Source organism: Dipodomys merriami, unplaced genomic scaffold (genome assembly GCF_024711535.1).
Source record: "Dipodomys merriami isolate MVZ:Mamm:240054 unplaced genomic scaffold, mDipMer1.0.p SCAF_7, whole genome shotgun sequence".
Lineage (NCBI taxonomy): Eukaryota > Metazoa > Chordata > Mammalia > Rodentia > Heteromyidae > Dipodomys > Dipodomys merriami.
The window spans coordinates 7,515,910-7,530,762 of record NW_027206290.1 but is presented as its reverse complement, the minus strand read 5'-3'; the positions used below and the strand labels follow the sequence as shown (position 1 = coordinate 7,530,762).

The 14,853-nt window shown below is 37.6% G+C and overlaps 1 protein-coding gene across 3 annotated transcripts in view; it reads right to left on the bottom strand.

The window, feature by feature from the left end:
- Ak5 (adenylate kinase 5) overlaps positions 1-14,853 on the bottom strand; it is a 251,680-nt gene that overhangs the window by 227,768 nt on the left and 9,059 nt on the right. For all 3 annotated transcript variants that reach the window (XM_070007330.1, XM_070007332.1, XM_070007331.1), the window contains exons 3-5: positions 12,274-12,441; positions 8,453-8,622; positions 8,240-8,353 (exon numbers count right to left, since the gene is read on the bottom strand). In XM_070007330.1, the coding sequence (XP_069863431.1) occupies positions 8,240-8,353; positions 8,453-8,622; positions 12,274-12,441 (452 nt within the window). The remainder of the gene's footprint in view (positions 1-8,239; positions 8,354-8,452; positions 8,623-12,273; positions 12,442-14,853) is intronic.

The window sequence follows — 14,853 nt, the reverse complement described above, 5'->3', positions numbered from 1 at the left end:
TCAACCCCTCTGTACGGTATTTTCACAATAAAAAAAATGACACCAAAAAAATGTAGGCAATGGTATTTTTGGAACAATCAAACTTTTAAAGGAAGTTAAATGTCTACTAATAAAACATGGCATTGTTAAAGAATATAACACTATGAAACAGTTGTCAGGCTGAGCAAAGGCTCTACGTATCCACATAGACCTCAAAAACATAATACACAGTAAAGAGTACAAGTTATTAAATGATAAAAAATAGCCCTGAAGAAATAGCAGTATAAAAAGTAGTAGGGCTTATAGAATGTGTGACTAGTTATAAAATTTGAAAATTAGCTAGGACCTTATAGCTGGTATATTATTAATTGTTGTCAGTTTTTGGTTTCTTTTAAAATAGATTTGCTATAAGCTTACCTCCTCTATTTTCAATAATGGACCATAGATTGGTTTCAACTTGATTGTTTAGCTAACAAATCTTCACTAGGAAAATCTCCCCATTTTCACCCCAAGGAATATAAAATTCTACTGCTGAAAAAAACACACACACACACACCAAAACACTGCTTAGAATTTCATTGTAAAAATAATGGCATTTGCAGGGAAATGGATGGAGCTAGAAGGAATCATGTTGAGCGAGGTAAGCCAAGAACGAAGAGACAAACAGTACATGGTCTCCCTGATAAGTGGATACTAAATCCAAAATGTTAGGTGATACGACAAAACCAACAGGACTTAAGAAACAAAGAACTCCCACTCATCTGGTTGAACCACTACCAAACATCCCCATGCTGCTGATCACATATATGGTATATAACATGTGAACACCGTTATATGTTACAGACTATGATAGACAATTTGCTCCAGGAAAGTTAGAATGAACTTGTGACTTTAAATGAGCATCATTATTCCACAATACTGTGAAATTCCGGAAGAACCTTGGGGGAAGGGAAAGAGGGAGGGGATATAGGGGGAAAACAATGGAGGGGGTAACAATGTTCAAGAGGAAGTGTACTCATTACCTCACTCATGTAACTGTAACCCTCTGTATAGTATCTTTACAATTAAAAAAAAATAAATTGGAGAAACAAAAAAAAAAGAATTTCATTGTAAGCTGTAAGCTATTTAGTGAAATCTTGATTATATGTCTGTTCCACCACTGGTGAGATCTTAGGCTTTCTTTCCCTTTCCTAATCTGTTATACTTTTTATTTTTATTTATTTTTTTGGGGGGGGGTCTGGTCATGGGGCCTGAACTCTGGGCCTGGGCGCTGTCCCTCAGCTCTTCAGCTCAAGGCTAGCGCTCTACCACTTGAGCCACAGCACCACTTCCCGCTTTTTTCTTTTTGTTTATGTGGTGCTGAGGAATCGAACCCAGGGCCTCAGGCATGCAAGGCAGGCACTCTACCACTGAGCCACCTTCCCAGCCCACTGTTATACTTTTTAATCACACCAAAAGTGAGAAGATATTTTTCACATAGACAGGAAGTGCTAGACAAATCCCAAAGAACACAACCAGGTGCTAGTTTGGGAATAAGAAGAGTCATCACTGGGTCTTGAAATGCCAAGCCTAGTTCTTGGGCTGAGAAGTAAGGGTGGGAAGGAAAAACAAAGCAACACACAGCACTTAGCTTGTGATAGAAAATGTTAGTAGCCTATCAAACTGTTTTCCATTCTTCCAGGATAACAGCTCTGTAGGCAGGTATGACTCATGGCTTGACTGCATTCCTGAATCTGCTTTGTAGGTGGGATGTAGCCATGTGACTTGAGTGCTCATCTTGGAGAGTTAGAATTGATATGTGGGGCCTTACAAGTTGGGGACTTAAGAAATGGAATGTGACTCCTTCACACTCTCTGTCATCTTCTAAGCAACTGGAACCTGGGCACAGCAGTGATAAATCTTTCACCACAAGTATGTCAACCATGTTCTAGGACAGTTGTTTTCAAGGACTAAGAACCACTAAGGACTACTAAGATCCTTTCCGAAGGCCAAAAGATCAAAATTATTTTCAGGGTAATGTCATTCTAATTCGGTGTGTGTGTGTGTGTGAGTGTGTGTGTGTGTGTGTGTGTGTGTGTGTGTGTGTGTGTGTGTGTGTGTGTGTGTGTGTGTGTGTGTTGGTGCTTTGGCTTAAACTCTGGGCCTTATACTTTTTGCATGGACTTCGGGCTTATGGTTAGAACTCTATCACGAAAGCCAGGCCTCTAGTTCCAATTTTCAAAGCTAAGACATGGACAGATTTTATTCTCATCTCACACAAAGATAGAGTGAATTTATCCTATGGCTGCATAAAGTGATATCACAATACTCTGAATACAAAAGCACATGCAGACCATATGCACATTTGTATGATCGAATTGACTAAAGGATGGTATATATACACAGGACTGAGATCCCATGGTTTGATTCCTTTGAACAATTAACAGGCAGCTCAACAAAATGAATGTCAGAAAGCTGAGACATGTCTTAACTGAATGATAAGAGGAAGGGTGGGCAAATGCAATCATACTGGTCAATGTACATACAGGAAAACTGAGCTACAACACTTGAGATGAGTGAAGATGGGAGAGATTGGGGAGAATGATAGAAGGGGTGACTGATCTAGATGTACTGTACACATAAGTAGACATGTTAAATTGAAACCTCTTTGTACAGTTGCAACTCATATCTGTAATAAAAATTGCTAGAAAGGGTTAAAATGTTAATATCTGCTAATTGCTTTATTGTTACATTTAGCGATGTATTTCAAAAAACTCCAATGATCTCAAGAAAGAACTGACCAATTCTTGACTAATTCTTGACCAACATAGAAGGAAAGAATGCAGCAATTCAGGGCCTCTTGAAGTTGAAAGTCAGCTGACATCATGTCTCCAAACAGCAGGAGATGAAGCAATTATAGCTTAAAGAACTTCCATTAACACCCCCATCACCATCAGAAAAGCCAAACAGAGAGCAAAGATACTGCCTTTTACATAAACTTGCATTGTAGAGGATATCAAGGTAACTGCTACTACAATGACTAAACACAGAAATAAATCTGTTGTATCTATAATTATTATAATAACTGTAACTTTGGATGTAGTTCAAAGCACTAGTTAAAAGGCTAGACAGAAAAAACTTGTATTCCCTCCCTCCCTTCCTCCCTTCCTTCCTTTCTCTCTTCCTTCCTTCCTTCCTTCCTTCCTTCCCCCTCTCTCTTTTTCTTTTTTTATAAACTTAAAATAGGTTCCAAGGAAGGCATAGTATCCAATATGCCACTTGGATGCGGTCATGTAGGGTAATGAACAAGGAAGAACTTCACAGAAACCCTGAATCTTAGAAGACAATGACTTAAAAATAGCTGACTCGGGAGTTATCAATGGGTCAATCATGACACATCCTCCACTGAGGGGTAAGAAAGGACCTGCTTGCAGTCCTGCCTCATGAGATTTGCTATGAGATTGGTTCAGTGATTGAAGTATATACATCCCTCAACTTTCCTTTATTAAATAGCATCCTTTACTCATCCTAGCTTTGTATTTCCACATTTGTTAGTAACAAGGAAGGAAGAAACTGAAGTTTAGTTTATTAGTGAGTGCCTATAAGGACTCAAAGACCTAATGAGAACTGTCGATTCTCAGAGCTTGAACTAATAATGAGGCTTTATGGGGACAGATCAAGCTCACTTACTTGCTAAGGGAAAAGTACTTTGTGTGGGAGGAAGAAATTTGCAGGGCAAATTGGTAGAAGCTAATAGTTTTCTAGACTTTGTACAGTGATGAATTTGTACCTGGCTGCCCATATGGACCGCATTTCCCAGTGGTTCACAATTATAGCATGGAAAAATTCTCAGTAATGCCATGTGATTAGAAATGATAGATGTCAGGGACTTCAGGCCTTCATGTTCTCTTTCCCAACTAGAACTCATATGTGCTGACAACCCTGTCTGGATCACACAGATAATGATGATGATAATGATAATGATAATGACGGTGCTGATGGTGGTGGTGGTGGTGGTAGTGTCCTAGGAGATGCAAGAAGGCCTGGGAAGGAATCATAATCCTTACATGACTTCAAGAAAAGGCTGTCACTGTGGACTGTTTACACTGAGAATATTCTCTAGAGGAAAAAAAACTTTAATAAGCTTGTTCATTTGTTTATTTATTATTCTGTGGTACAACAATCAAACCAGAAGCTCACACGCTGAGCAAGCACTCTACCACTTGAGCTATGTCCACTTGACCACATTCCCAGACATGGTTTTTCTGTGGCTGTACCACCATTCACAGGTTGCTGACAGAAATGCATCTCTTCTAACATTCTGGACCTGTGGCAGAAAAGCCTTGGGGAAAATATGTTACATGCATGTGTATATAGTACATGAGTTGCAGTATAAGAAAAATATATACTCTTTGTTCAGGGCACAAAGCTCCTAAAGCCATTGAAGTTCCTTAAGTCATAGGAAAGTCCTTTGTTCTTCTGAACAAATCCCTTTGGATGACAGCACCATGGTTATGATAATGAGGTTACTGTGAGGATGGCCCTAGATTTTCACCTCAAGGAAAGCAAAAGGAGGTTGGGCATGAGGTGATGTGAATTTTCTCCAAAAGGTTCTGAGAGCTTTAAAGTTGGTGACCATCTGTAAATTTGGGAAGAGTAGGATGCTGGGGAAGAGCTGGCAAATTCCTGCTTCTCTTCCTTCCTCTTTACTGTTCTACTTGGTTGTTCCTGGGTTCTGTGAGTCATTCTAGTGAACTATTTGACCTGTGAGAGCATTGGTGTGAACTCTAAATTTAGTCACTTAGTCAGAGGTATAAGGTATTTGCTGAGCCTTGCATCTGGTATCTCAAATGGGAGCAGATTTGCGATACTGATCCTGTGGGATCTACGTTCCCTCTGGATGATGAATTTTGAATTTCTGGACATACACCTAATGTTAGAGGTACAAAGAATAGATGGAGAAAGCTCTCACGCATTTCGTATCAGAAGGGGCAGCAGACAAAAAAGAACATAGAAACTTCAGCCAATACACAGCGTGAAGTAAATGGAACTCTAGTATTTCACATAAACATTTCAGCTTTATTCCTGAAAGGACTATCAATAAGGACATCCACCTCAGGCACCTCAATTCTGTCAAAGTAGCTGAGATACTCCAGACTGCTACTAATGCCAACTTAAGGAAATATTAAATCGGATTTTTTTCAACCTCACAAGAATGGTTGAAAAACATAAATGTAAGTGCCTGTACATTCTACTTGGAAAGATCAAACCATCCTAAGAAGTTTACTGATAGGTAATCACAAACCCTAGACACAACACTCTAGGCTGCATACATGAGCTGAGACAAAGGAGAGCTTCTATAGAGCAATGAAGCTCTCCCCCCCTCCCCCATGCAGGCAGCCACCAGGTCTCACCACTCCCTGCTCCCTCCCACTCCAACCACACTGCAAGTCCAAGGAATAGCGATTTCAGGATTCTGAAATAACACTTTAGGTTTCAGAATGTGAACAAGGCCTAAGCTAGTGACAGCAGAGCTATTTTTCTTTGGATGAAAGACTAATATTTTGGGTTAGATTGGACGGGGCTTTTTGATAGTTAATGTTAGTTAATGGCCATTTTTATTTTTAGGTGATCATAAAAACCTAGAGATCTACCTCTGTTATTATCAATGGAAAAAAAAGACGTATTCAACAACATTTAAAAAGCAACAGAGAGAGTTAGGGGGATAAGTAGTGCTATGGTAGAACATGGGCTTAGCAAGTACAAAGCCCTGCATTCCATCCTTACCATCACCACCATCAAAGCAACCAAGCAAACACAAACTAGAAAGTATCAGAAAAAATAATCAGGTAGCTGTATCTGCTTGAACTTACTAACTACAGGGCACTCCACACATGAGGTGGGGTTTGGATGAATGTCTGTTACCCGGCTGCCATGTTCAGTCAGCCACAAATCACACTACCATAGCACCCACTTCCAACAGCAATGTGACATGGCAGCAGATCAGTAACACAAACACACTGCCTACTTTTACTCTCTTCAAAGTCACAGAAAAAAAAACCTTTGAGTGAGCATCAGAGGTTTGAGACTTAAAAGGCGATGACGAACTAAGGAAGGGAGTTAGAGTTTGTGGGGTTGTTGTTTTTTGGGATTTTTTTTTTGCCAGTCCTGGGGCTTGAACTCAGGGCCTAGGCACTGTTCCTAAGCCTCTTTGTGCTCAAGGCTAGTGCTCTACCACTTAAGCCACAGTACCACTTCTGGCTTTTTCTTTTTGTCGGTTGTGGGGCCTGGGCGCTGTCCCTGAGCTCTTGAGCACAAGGCTTGCAGTCTACCACTTAAGCCACAGTGCCACTTCCAGTTTTCTGGTGGTTAATTGGAGATAACAGTCTAATGAATGTTCCTACCGGAGCTGGCTTTGTACCACGATCTCACATCTCACACTCCTGAGTAGCTAGGATTACAGACCCAGCGTTCTGGCGTTTTCTGAGTAGTTTATTGGAGATAAAGAGTCTCATGGACTTTCCTGCATGGGCTCTTCCAACCACAATCCTCAGATCTCAGCCTCCTGAGTATCTAGGATGATATATGTGAGCCACCAGCACCCAGCAGGGAAAGACAATTTAAAGCAATAGGTCTTCCCAGCAAACCAGAGTATTCAAAGAGATGCTCTATAGAGCTACTTTTGGCCTTGAACTGTATAACTCCAGGATTCTTTTGTGTGAGACAAAAGCCTACTTTGTAATGTGCCTAATCCTGTCTGACACAGTATTTATATTATACTAACTCCTTCAAATAAACAAGGAAAAGACAGCAAGTCTATAGAGAGACAAGCAAAGGAGAGCAGAAAATTCATATAAAGAAGAAATGAAAATGGTCAATAAGTATTTGAGCATTGACTATCCACAATTTTAATTAGAAAGTGTAAATTTGGAAACTGAAATGTCATTTCTCACCAATTGGTTAGCAATTTTTAAAAATACAAATTCTATCTAGTTGGAAGAGCAACAGCTCCACTTATGACTCTTTGATGATTACTTGGAGATAAAGAGTATGGCCTTTCCTGTCTGGGCTGGCTTTGAACCATGATTCTCAGATCTCAGCCTCCTGAGTAACTAGGATTATACTGAGCCACAAGCACCTATCCTGGAAAAGACTTTTTGGAGGACACTTTGGAAACAGGCTTGAAAATGTGAAATACATTTGTAGATAAACAAATGTACTCAAGTGCACGGGTGTATGTCTGTAAGTCACTAAAGCCAGGTGCTGGTATTTCATACCTGTAACCCTAGTTACTTAGGAGGCTGAGATCTAAGGATTACAGTCCCAAGCCATCCTGGTCAGGAAAGTCCATGAGACTTTTATCTCTAATTAACCACCAAAAAGCCAGAAGTGGAGTTAGGACTCAAGTAGTAGAGCACTAGTCTTAAGCACAAAAGCTTAGGGACAGTGCTCAAGCCCTGAGTTCAAGCCCTAGCATCAGCACACATCACACACACACACACACACACACACACACACACACACACACACACACACACACACATACACGGACTAGAAATATAGGTAACTAAGATAACTAACTTAACAGTGTTTCTGTTCACAAGAGAGGAAGACCAGAGAATGAAAGGAAGAGGAATGGGCTTTGTTTACAGCAGGACTTTCAGTATGACCATATATTACTTTTTGTAATTCAAATTTTTAAATAAAAAAATCAATCATACAAGTTTTTAAAAGATTAAAGAGGTATCTAATGTAATCTGATGCACTCATTTTCCTGAAAGAAAGATGTATTAGGTATTGAGAGGGTAGGCATAGTTTACTCAAATTTAAGAAAATCTTGGCAGCTAGATTCTCTTCATACAGGTAAGAGGTTCAGAATTTCCTGACTCAATAAAAGGGCTTTCTTAATTGGAAAGAACTTTAAGTATAGGATGATAGTTTATATCTCTGGGCATTACTGAATAAGGTTTTCTTTTTATAATTAAATACTAAAAACTATCTTAGAAAAAGTATTTCAAAGGTTAGAGAAAATTCTATTTTTAATCAAAATAATAAATTCTATTATTCATTTTTAATCTTTCATTTTGGCAAGCACTGGTTTCAATTTTTAATTATTTGCCAAAAAAATAACCTCAGACTATCCATGCTGATGTATTTCCTTGTTAAGAACCAGAATTCATTAAAAAATACACCTAGTCTTCCCAGATATCACATATTTCTTTTAAATCGCAAAATTTTAAGCCAAAAGTGGGTCACTTAAAATACAAGGAAACAGTCTTACTTGGTCCTCAAAAGACAGAGCCTGGGCAACATCTCTTGGAAATCCATCAATAACAATGCCCTCTTCATCAGGTATTTGCATCAATTTTTGTTTTATCTCTGTAATTGTTGTTTCCTTATAAAGATAAAAAATAAAACAGCAGAGTTAACCTTAGCACACAGAAAGTCGTTTATATATTTATTTTGAGAATAAAAGCAAATTACACAGCAATACCTGTGGGGCCAATTCTCCATTTGTAATTATCTTGGCAATAAGACTCCATTTCCTATTGCTGCTGGTACTGTGGATCTTCTTTCTCAATAACTCTCCCACTGAAATGTACTGAAATCCATAACGTTCTGCAATTTTTAAACTTTGTGTACCCTTTCCGCTTCCTGGGCCACCTATTATTCAAAACACACAAAATGGTGACCTGATACAATAAACAAGTCCCTCTTACACTACTGTTCTTTATCTGAGCTGAGGATTCTGGAATACCAGAACCAGATAGAGTAGCTGCTCCATCTGTGGAATTCTCAGTGTTACTCCTTTTTTACACTTAAAAAATTGCCTTTAGTTGTGCAAATGAGTGTCAATTTAATGTGTCAAGTCATGAGTACAAAGCATCTTGACCAATGTTACCTCTTCCATTGTTCCCCTGCCTTCTATCTCAGCCCCACACATCTCAAGTTCCATTTTCACATATGCATACTGTTATGATTGTATTCACCCACCATACCTCTCTGCATTCATCTGCTTCCCTCTGACAAAACATATTTCCCAGAGAAAGTACAGACTTAGCCAAGGGTCTTGATCAACTGTATTAGATGGATGAGACAGTTTTTCTCAATGCCTATCTTAAGAAACAACTAACTAAGCCACAGATATAGTTAATTGTTAGAAACATGCACAAAGCACTGGTTTCACCCCTAGAACCCCCCCACACACCCCAAACACAACAATAAAAAGCCACAATATTCATCACTCTGATTAAAAATGTTTTCAACAATGAAGTTCCAGTTGAAAGAAATGTTGATTATTAAGCTGTGAAAATTCTATAGTTTTCCCCTTGATAATCAAAGAACTACGACCCCCTTTTTAAATGACAAAAGCCAGGATCAACATAATAGAAATGTATTTAATATCTCCAAAGAGTTTACAGGTAATTTAGTGAAATGTAACAATTATTTTTAAACCAAGTGCACAATAGTACTGACTGCCACAACTTATTTAAGATGGTTTTTGTAGGGCTAGGAAGGTGGCTCAGTGGTAGAGTGCTTGCCTTGCATGCATGAGGCCCTGGGTTCTATTCCTCAGCACCACATAAGCAAAAAGAAAAAAGTCGGAAGTGGCGCTATGGCTCAAGTGGTAGAGCGCTAGGCTTAAGCTGAAGAGCTGAGGGACAGTGCCCAGGCCCAGAGTTCAGAACCCACAACCGGAACCAAAAAAAAAGATGGTTTTTGTAATTTGCTCATATGTTCTTGTTTAATCACCTTTGAATTCCAATGTTTCATGCAATGATGTGAAGAATGAATGGAGTAGGTCCTTAAGGAAAAAAATGCTTCATAGAATTATTTGTGACAGAGTAGCATGAAATAATAAAAATTTTGCCGCACAGCTCAGCATTAATCATTGATAATTGCCATTTACTTCTTTAGAGACACAAAAAATGATAGTCACAAAAATACTAATATATACCTCAGGTTTTCAATATGAAAATATGATTTCCAAATCACATTAGATTAATTCTTTTTGGTTCAGGTCCTGGGACTTAACTTCAGGTTAAAGCACTGTCCCTGAGCTTTTTTTGCTCAAGGTTAGTGCTCTACCACTTGAACTACTGCTCCACTTCCTACTTTTTGGGGGGTGATTACCTAGAGATAAGAGTCTCATAGATTTTCAATGCCCAGGTTGGCTTCAGTCTGTGATTCTCACATCCCTGCCTGGGCTCATCACATTAGATTAATTTTAGCTAATTTATATTTCTGAACCAACATAGGGTAGAATCTAGTCTTAAATATGTATTATACATAAAATATATAATTAAATATATAGTTATCGGTCTGGTTGGTAGTTATTTGATGGGAATATCAAAATGAAATATTTTTATAAATAAGCACAAATTACTATACACAAAGAAAACATTAGAAAGTCTATGTTGAATAAGTGATTGTTTCAGTAACATTCATTTAAATGTAAATATCACTTCATAATACAATAAAAAATTTTTAAAATCCAAAATCGGAAAAGAAAAAAACCTTGTAAATTGGGTGATATTTGAAGATATATATCTTCTCTTAAGATTTTAGTCTATTAAAGTATTTTAGTTTCATGTAAAATTTACAATGCATAAAAATCATACATGTAGTGTCTTACATAAGAGACATTTGTTACTATTCTATCTGCATGGCAATCAAGCTATTTGTACATTACTTTCATATCAGTACTTTATCAACAACAATGAGAGAAAGGAACCTGGAAGAACGTACTCTGTACACCAACAAGCTATAAAATGGTAAAATAATTCCAATTTTATTTTTACCTATGGACATCCTTTAATTATTTCCTTGTCTCCTAGGGAAGGACCACCAATTTTTAGACAAGGAAGCATTTCAGTTTCCAGAGTAGAGATGTTTGACATAGTAGGGGCTATCATAAGCCAGAAGAATATTTCGAGTTTTTTACATCTGCTTTACATATGCTTTTTTGTTCTGCTTTTTCTTGATTACTAGTAATCAAATCTAGGGCCTTGTATTTTGGTTGCCAAGCACTCTACCACTGAGCTATATCCCCAGTTCCTCAAAAGGTGATTTCTATACTCTTTCTGCAATATTCTTTTTAATAATTCATGGTTGTATGTATATTTTATTTTATTTGTGAACATACTGTACAGAGGGGCTACAATTACATGGGCAGGATAATGTGTACATTTCTTACCAAGCATTGCAGCCTCCTCCTTTTGTTTACCCTTCACGTCCCTTCCCAGCCTCCCCCCTCCCCCCCCAATCCCAATCCTTCTCCTTCCCCCCCTTCCCCCCCTTGTATGTATATTTGTAATGTGATTTTCATCTCACTTGGAAATGCTCAAATTCCATTCTCAGTTGCTTTTTTGCTCACTTTTTCCCTAGCTGACAGCTTGACTATGTCCTCCAGAGCAGTCCTTTTGTGCATGGTGGCCGTATACGTTTGGTCCTCTATTCACAGTAACTTGTTAGAATATTTTGAACATTTATGCTAAATATTTCTTTGGGTTATCTCATGAAAGCTCAAACCAGAAAAATGAGACAATGATTACATATATTGCATGCCCTCAGACCTTTTCACAAATATATGTTTGAGAAAGTTAAAATTCACAAAAATGATCAATAAATGATTTTGTAAAATTACGCAAAACAATTTTGGTACCTATTCCTTATGAAACAGAAATAGACTGATATCATCTACAAAAGAAGATTCATAGTGACAATATAAAAAAGTAAATTTTATCTTTGTCATTTTGGTGAATAATCAGATGTTACATAGTTATTTAAAAATATTCTCTTATATTTGCTTATCTGATAACATGGAAACAGATTTTATTATAGGTCCTAATGTACCATAAGGAAGATTCATTTACATGAATGTTTACCAATATATGGGTATTTTTGCCTCTAAAGTTAATAGTGAGAAAATTTCAATTTGGTGAATAAAAAGGAAAGAACTCCTGTTTAGAAAACATTTAATGGACCTACTTAGCTATATTAAAGATTAAATAAATGAAGCCAAAGAACAGCAGATCTTGAGGTGATTACTTTCAATTCATTATAGGGAATTTTTATGACATTGTAATGGAAACTATGAAAAACATAACATTAGATTACTTCATTAAAATAAGTTCCATTTTATTGAAAATTATCCTAAAATATTTCTATTTTCTTTGTCGTGCTATTTTTTCTATTCCCTTTCTGCTCCTTATCCAACTAAGCATTTGCAAAGTATGATATGCACTGAAATTTCTGAAATGTAAACACATAAAAGTTAGCAATGGTAGAGGATTTTGTTTCCTGCTGTCGTACCTATAACAAGAATGATCTTTGGTCGTGGTCTAGTAGGATCAAAAACCTCGTACTCTTCAATTAACTCTGCAGTCTCGGAGAGATCTGTGTCACTCTCTATGGAGAACTGGTGGATTGGAGGGAGCCGATCATACCGTCGATATGGAAAGTTTGAATTTTCAGGCATTACTGTGAAAGAGTAAGATAAAATTTGAAAAGGAAAAAAAAGACACAGTAAAACACTTCACATTTAACCAATTCGTATAAGAAATTTAATGAGTTTGATCTTTCTTTTTAATTGGAAGAAGACTTAGTAAGTGGCCAGCTTTTTTTGTGGGGGAGGAGGATGGCTTGCAGTTGGTAGGCTGGGGATCCCAACGAGCCATGCCTCCATTCCTCCAGGCTTTTAAGATTGGGTCTCATTCCTTTCTCTAGGCCCACTTAGGATCCATCACCCACTTATTTCTGCAGCATGTCCATTTTAAGCTTCTATTTATAGTTAGGGTAACAGGCACATGCGGATACATCCAGCTTCTTTTGTTGAGATGAAGTCTTGCCAACTTTTCTACCTGAGTCATCCTGGATTTCAGCCTCCCACGAATATGGCTAGACAAGCTGTGATTTGCTCAGCTATGGGTTAAGAAGAGGTCTTACATATATACTGGGGTTGGCCTCCAGTGATGTGTTGAAAGGTACTAGCAATGTTACTCTGCACTGTCTTGAAATTTAATCATTTTACCCAACACAAGACAAGACTTCAGAATTATCCTCGATTACTTTCTTCCCTTACTTCTCACATCTGTTCTTGCAGTCTTTATCATGGAAAATTATTCCAAATGTATAGTGTATTGTCCATCTCCACTGTTACAAATATTTCCCCGAGGTACCATCATATTTTATCTGGACTGCTGAACTCACACATTATTGGTCTACCTGCTTCCATGTTTGTTCCTGCAATCTACTGAAATGGTCTTCCCTTGTTGGTCCTAGCTGACTACCACCTAGTGAATTGCAAGAACATCGCTCTACTGCTCTGCACAGTTGTCACTTCAATATCTGAGAGCTTTATCATTCATTCAAACATTCAGTCATTTGTTCACTCATTCATTTTATCTCTTTTCTCCTTCTAGATTTTAAGTTCTATAAAAGCCGGAGTTTCACCTGTCATTCAGAACTCTGCATCCCTGTCATCTAACACTGCCTGGCCAATGGCCAGAGTCCAACAAATACCTGTTGAATTACTAACAAATAGAATGCCTTTCCTGAAGGAAAAAATAAAATGTGTGGGCAGAACATGGAAACAATGTGAAGAGATTAATAAACCAGGGTAAAAGCATTCATTTTCATATGCTGTAAATCTAGTGGGTAATTTTGGGGGTTGGAGAAGTAACATGACATTATGCTTTTTTTTGCTAGTCCTGGGGCTTGATCTCAGGGCCTAGGTACTTGAGCTTCTTTTGCTCAAGACTAGTACTCTACCACTTAAGCCACAGCACCACTTCCAGCTTTCTCTGTTTATATGATACTGAAGAATCAAATCCAGGGCTTTGTGCATGCTAGGAAATACTCTACCACTAAGCTATATTCCCAGACTGACATTACACATTTTTCAGGAAAATGAATATGGTGATGGCTAGTAAGGGTTTGAATAGGAGAAGCCTGAGAGAAGAAAGAAGAGCAGCTAGCAGGTAGTTAAAACAATCAACAGGGGAGAAATAAAATCTTGGACTAGAACAATAGCTGGGAAATGGAAAGAAATGGAGAGTGTAAAAGACTTGGTTAGGGCTGGAATACAAAAATGAAAGTGAAGTAGGTGATACTTTACAAGGTCCACATGTCAAATCTAAAGGAATAAGGACCACACTACATTTTATATATAGTACCTTTCTGTCTTCTTTTCTCTGTTCCAGGTTTATTATTATTATTATTATTATTATTATTATTATTATTATTATTATTATTATTATCTTACTTTGATCACAAACCACTCACTCATAGCTCCCATTGAGCTACTGATTAAGTTTTTAAGGCCTGATTTCATTGTTGGGTTGTGATTTTCCTGAGAACAGTGCCATGTCAGTTCTTTCTTGATGGCTCCAATCTCAGCTGAAAAAGAGTATCTGTCACATAACAGTACTCAAGAAATGGTTATGTTATGGCTCAACAGACTCATTGACTGACTTTATGAAAACAAGAAAGTGAGAAGTGAGTGATGGTTTTGAGACAAATTTGTTGTATTTGGTTTCTGACATGTGTATAGGATGGCCAAGAGATACTCCAGAAGAATAACTCTAAGTATGTTTGAGATTGGAACTTTTAATTCACTGGTAACTATATATTCAGTGTGTACACCTAACAGGGACAAATTATGTTTATCTCATACCTCATATTTAAGGGTTTTAACAACTGGCAACCAGTAATTTATATTTTAATTTAGGAAAGTAATTTGTTGGGTGATAAAAACTGTGTTGTAGGATAATTTCTCAGGATAATTATATGTTAGCATACCTAGGTCAATATTTTTGCAAAAACTCACAAATGATTCCAGTTCTAATCATTTTGTTTTAAGTTACTGGGCACTTAGGCACTCTGTTAAATTTA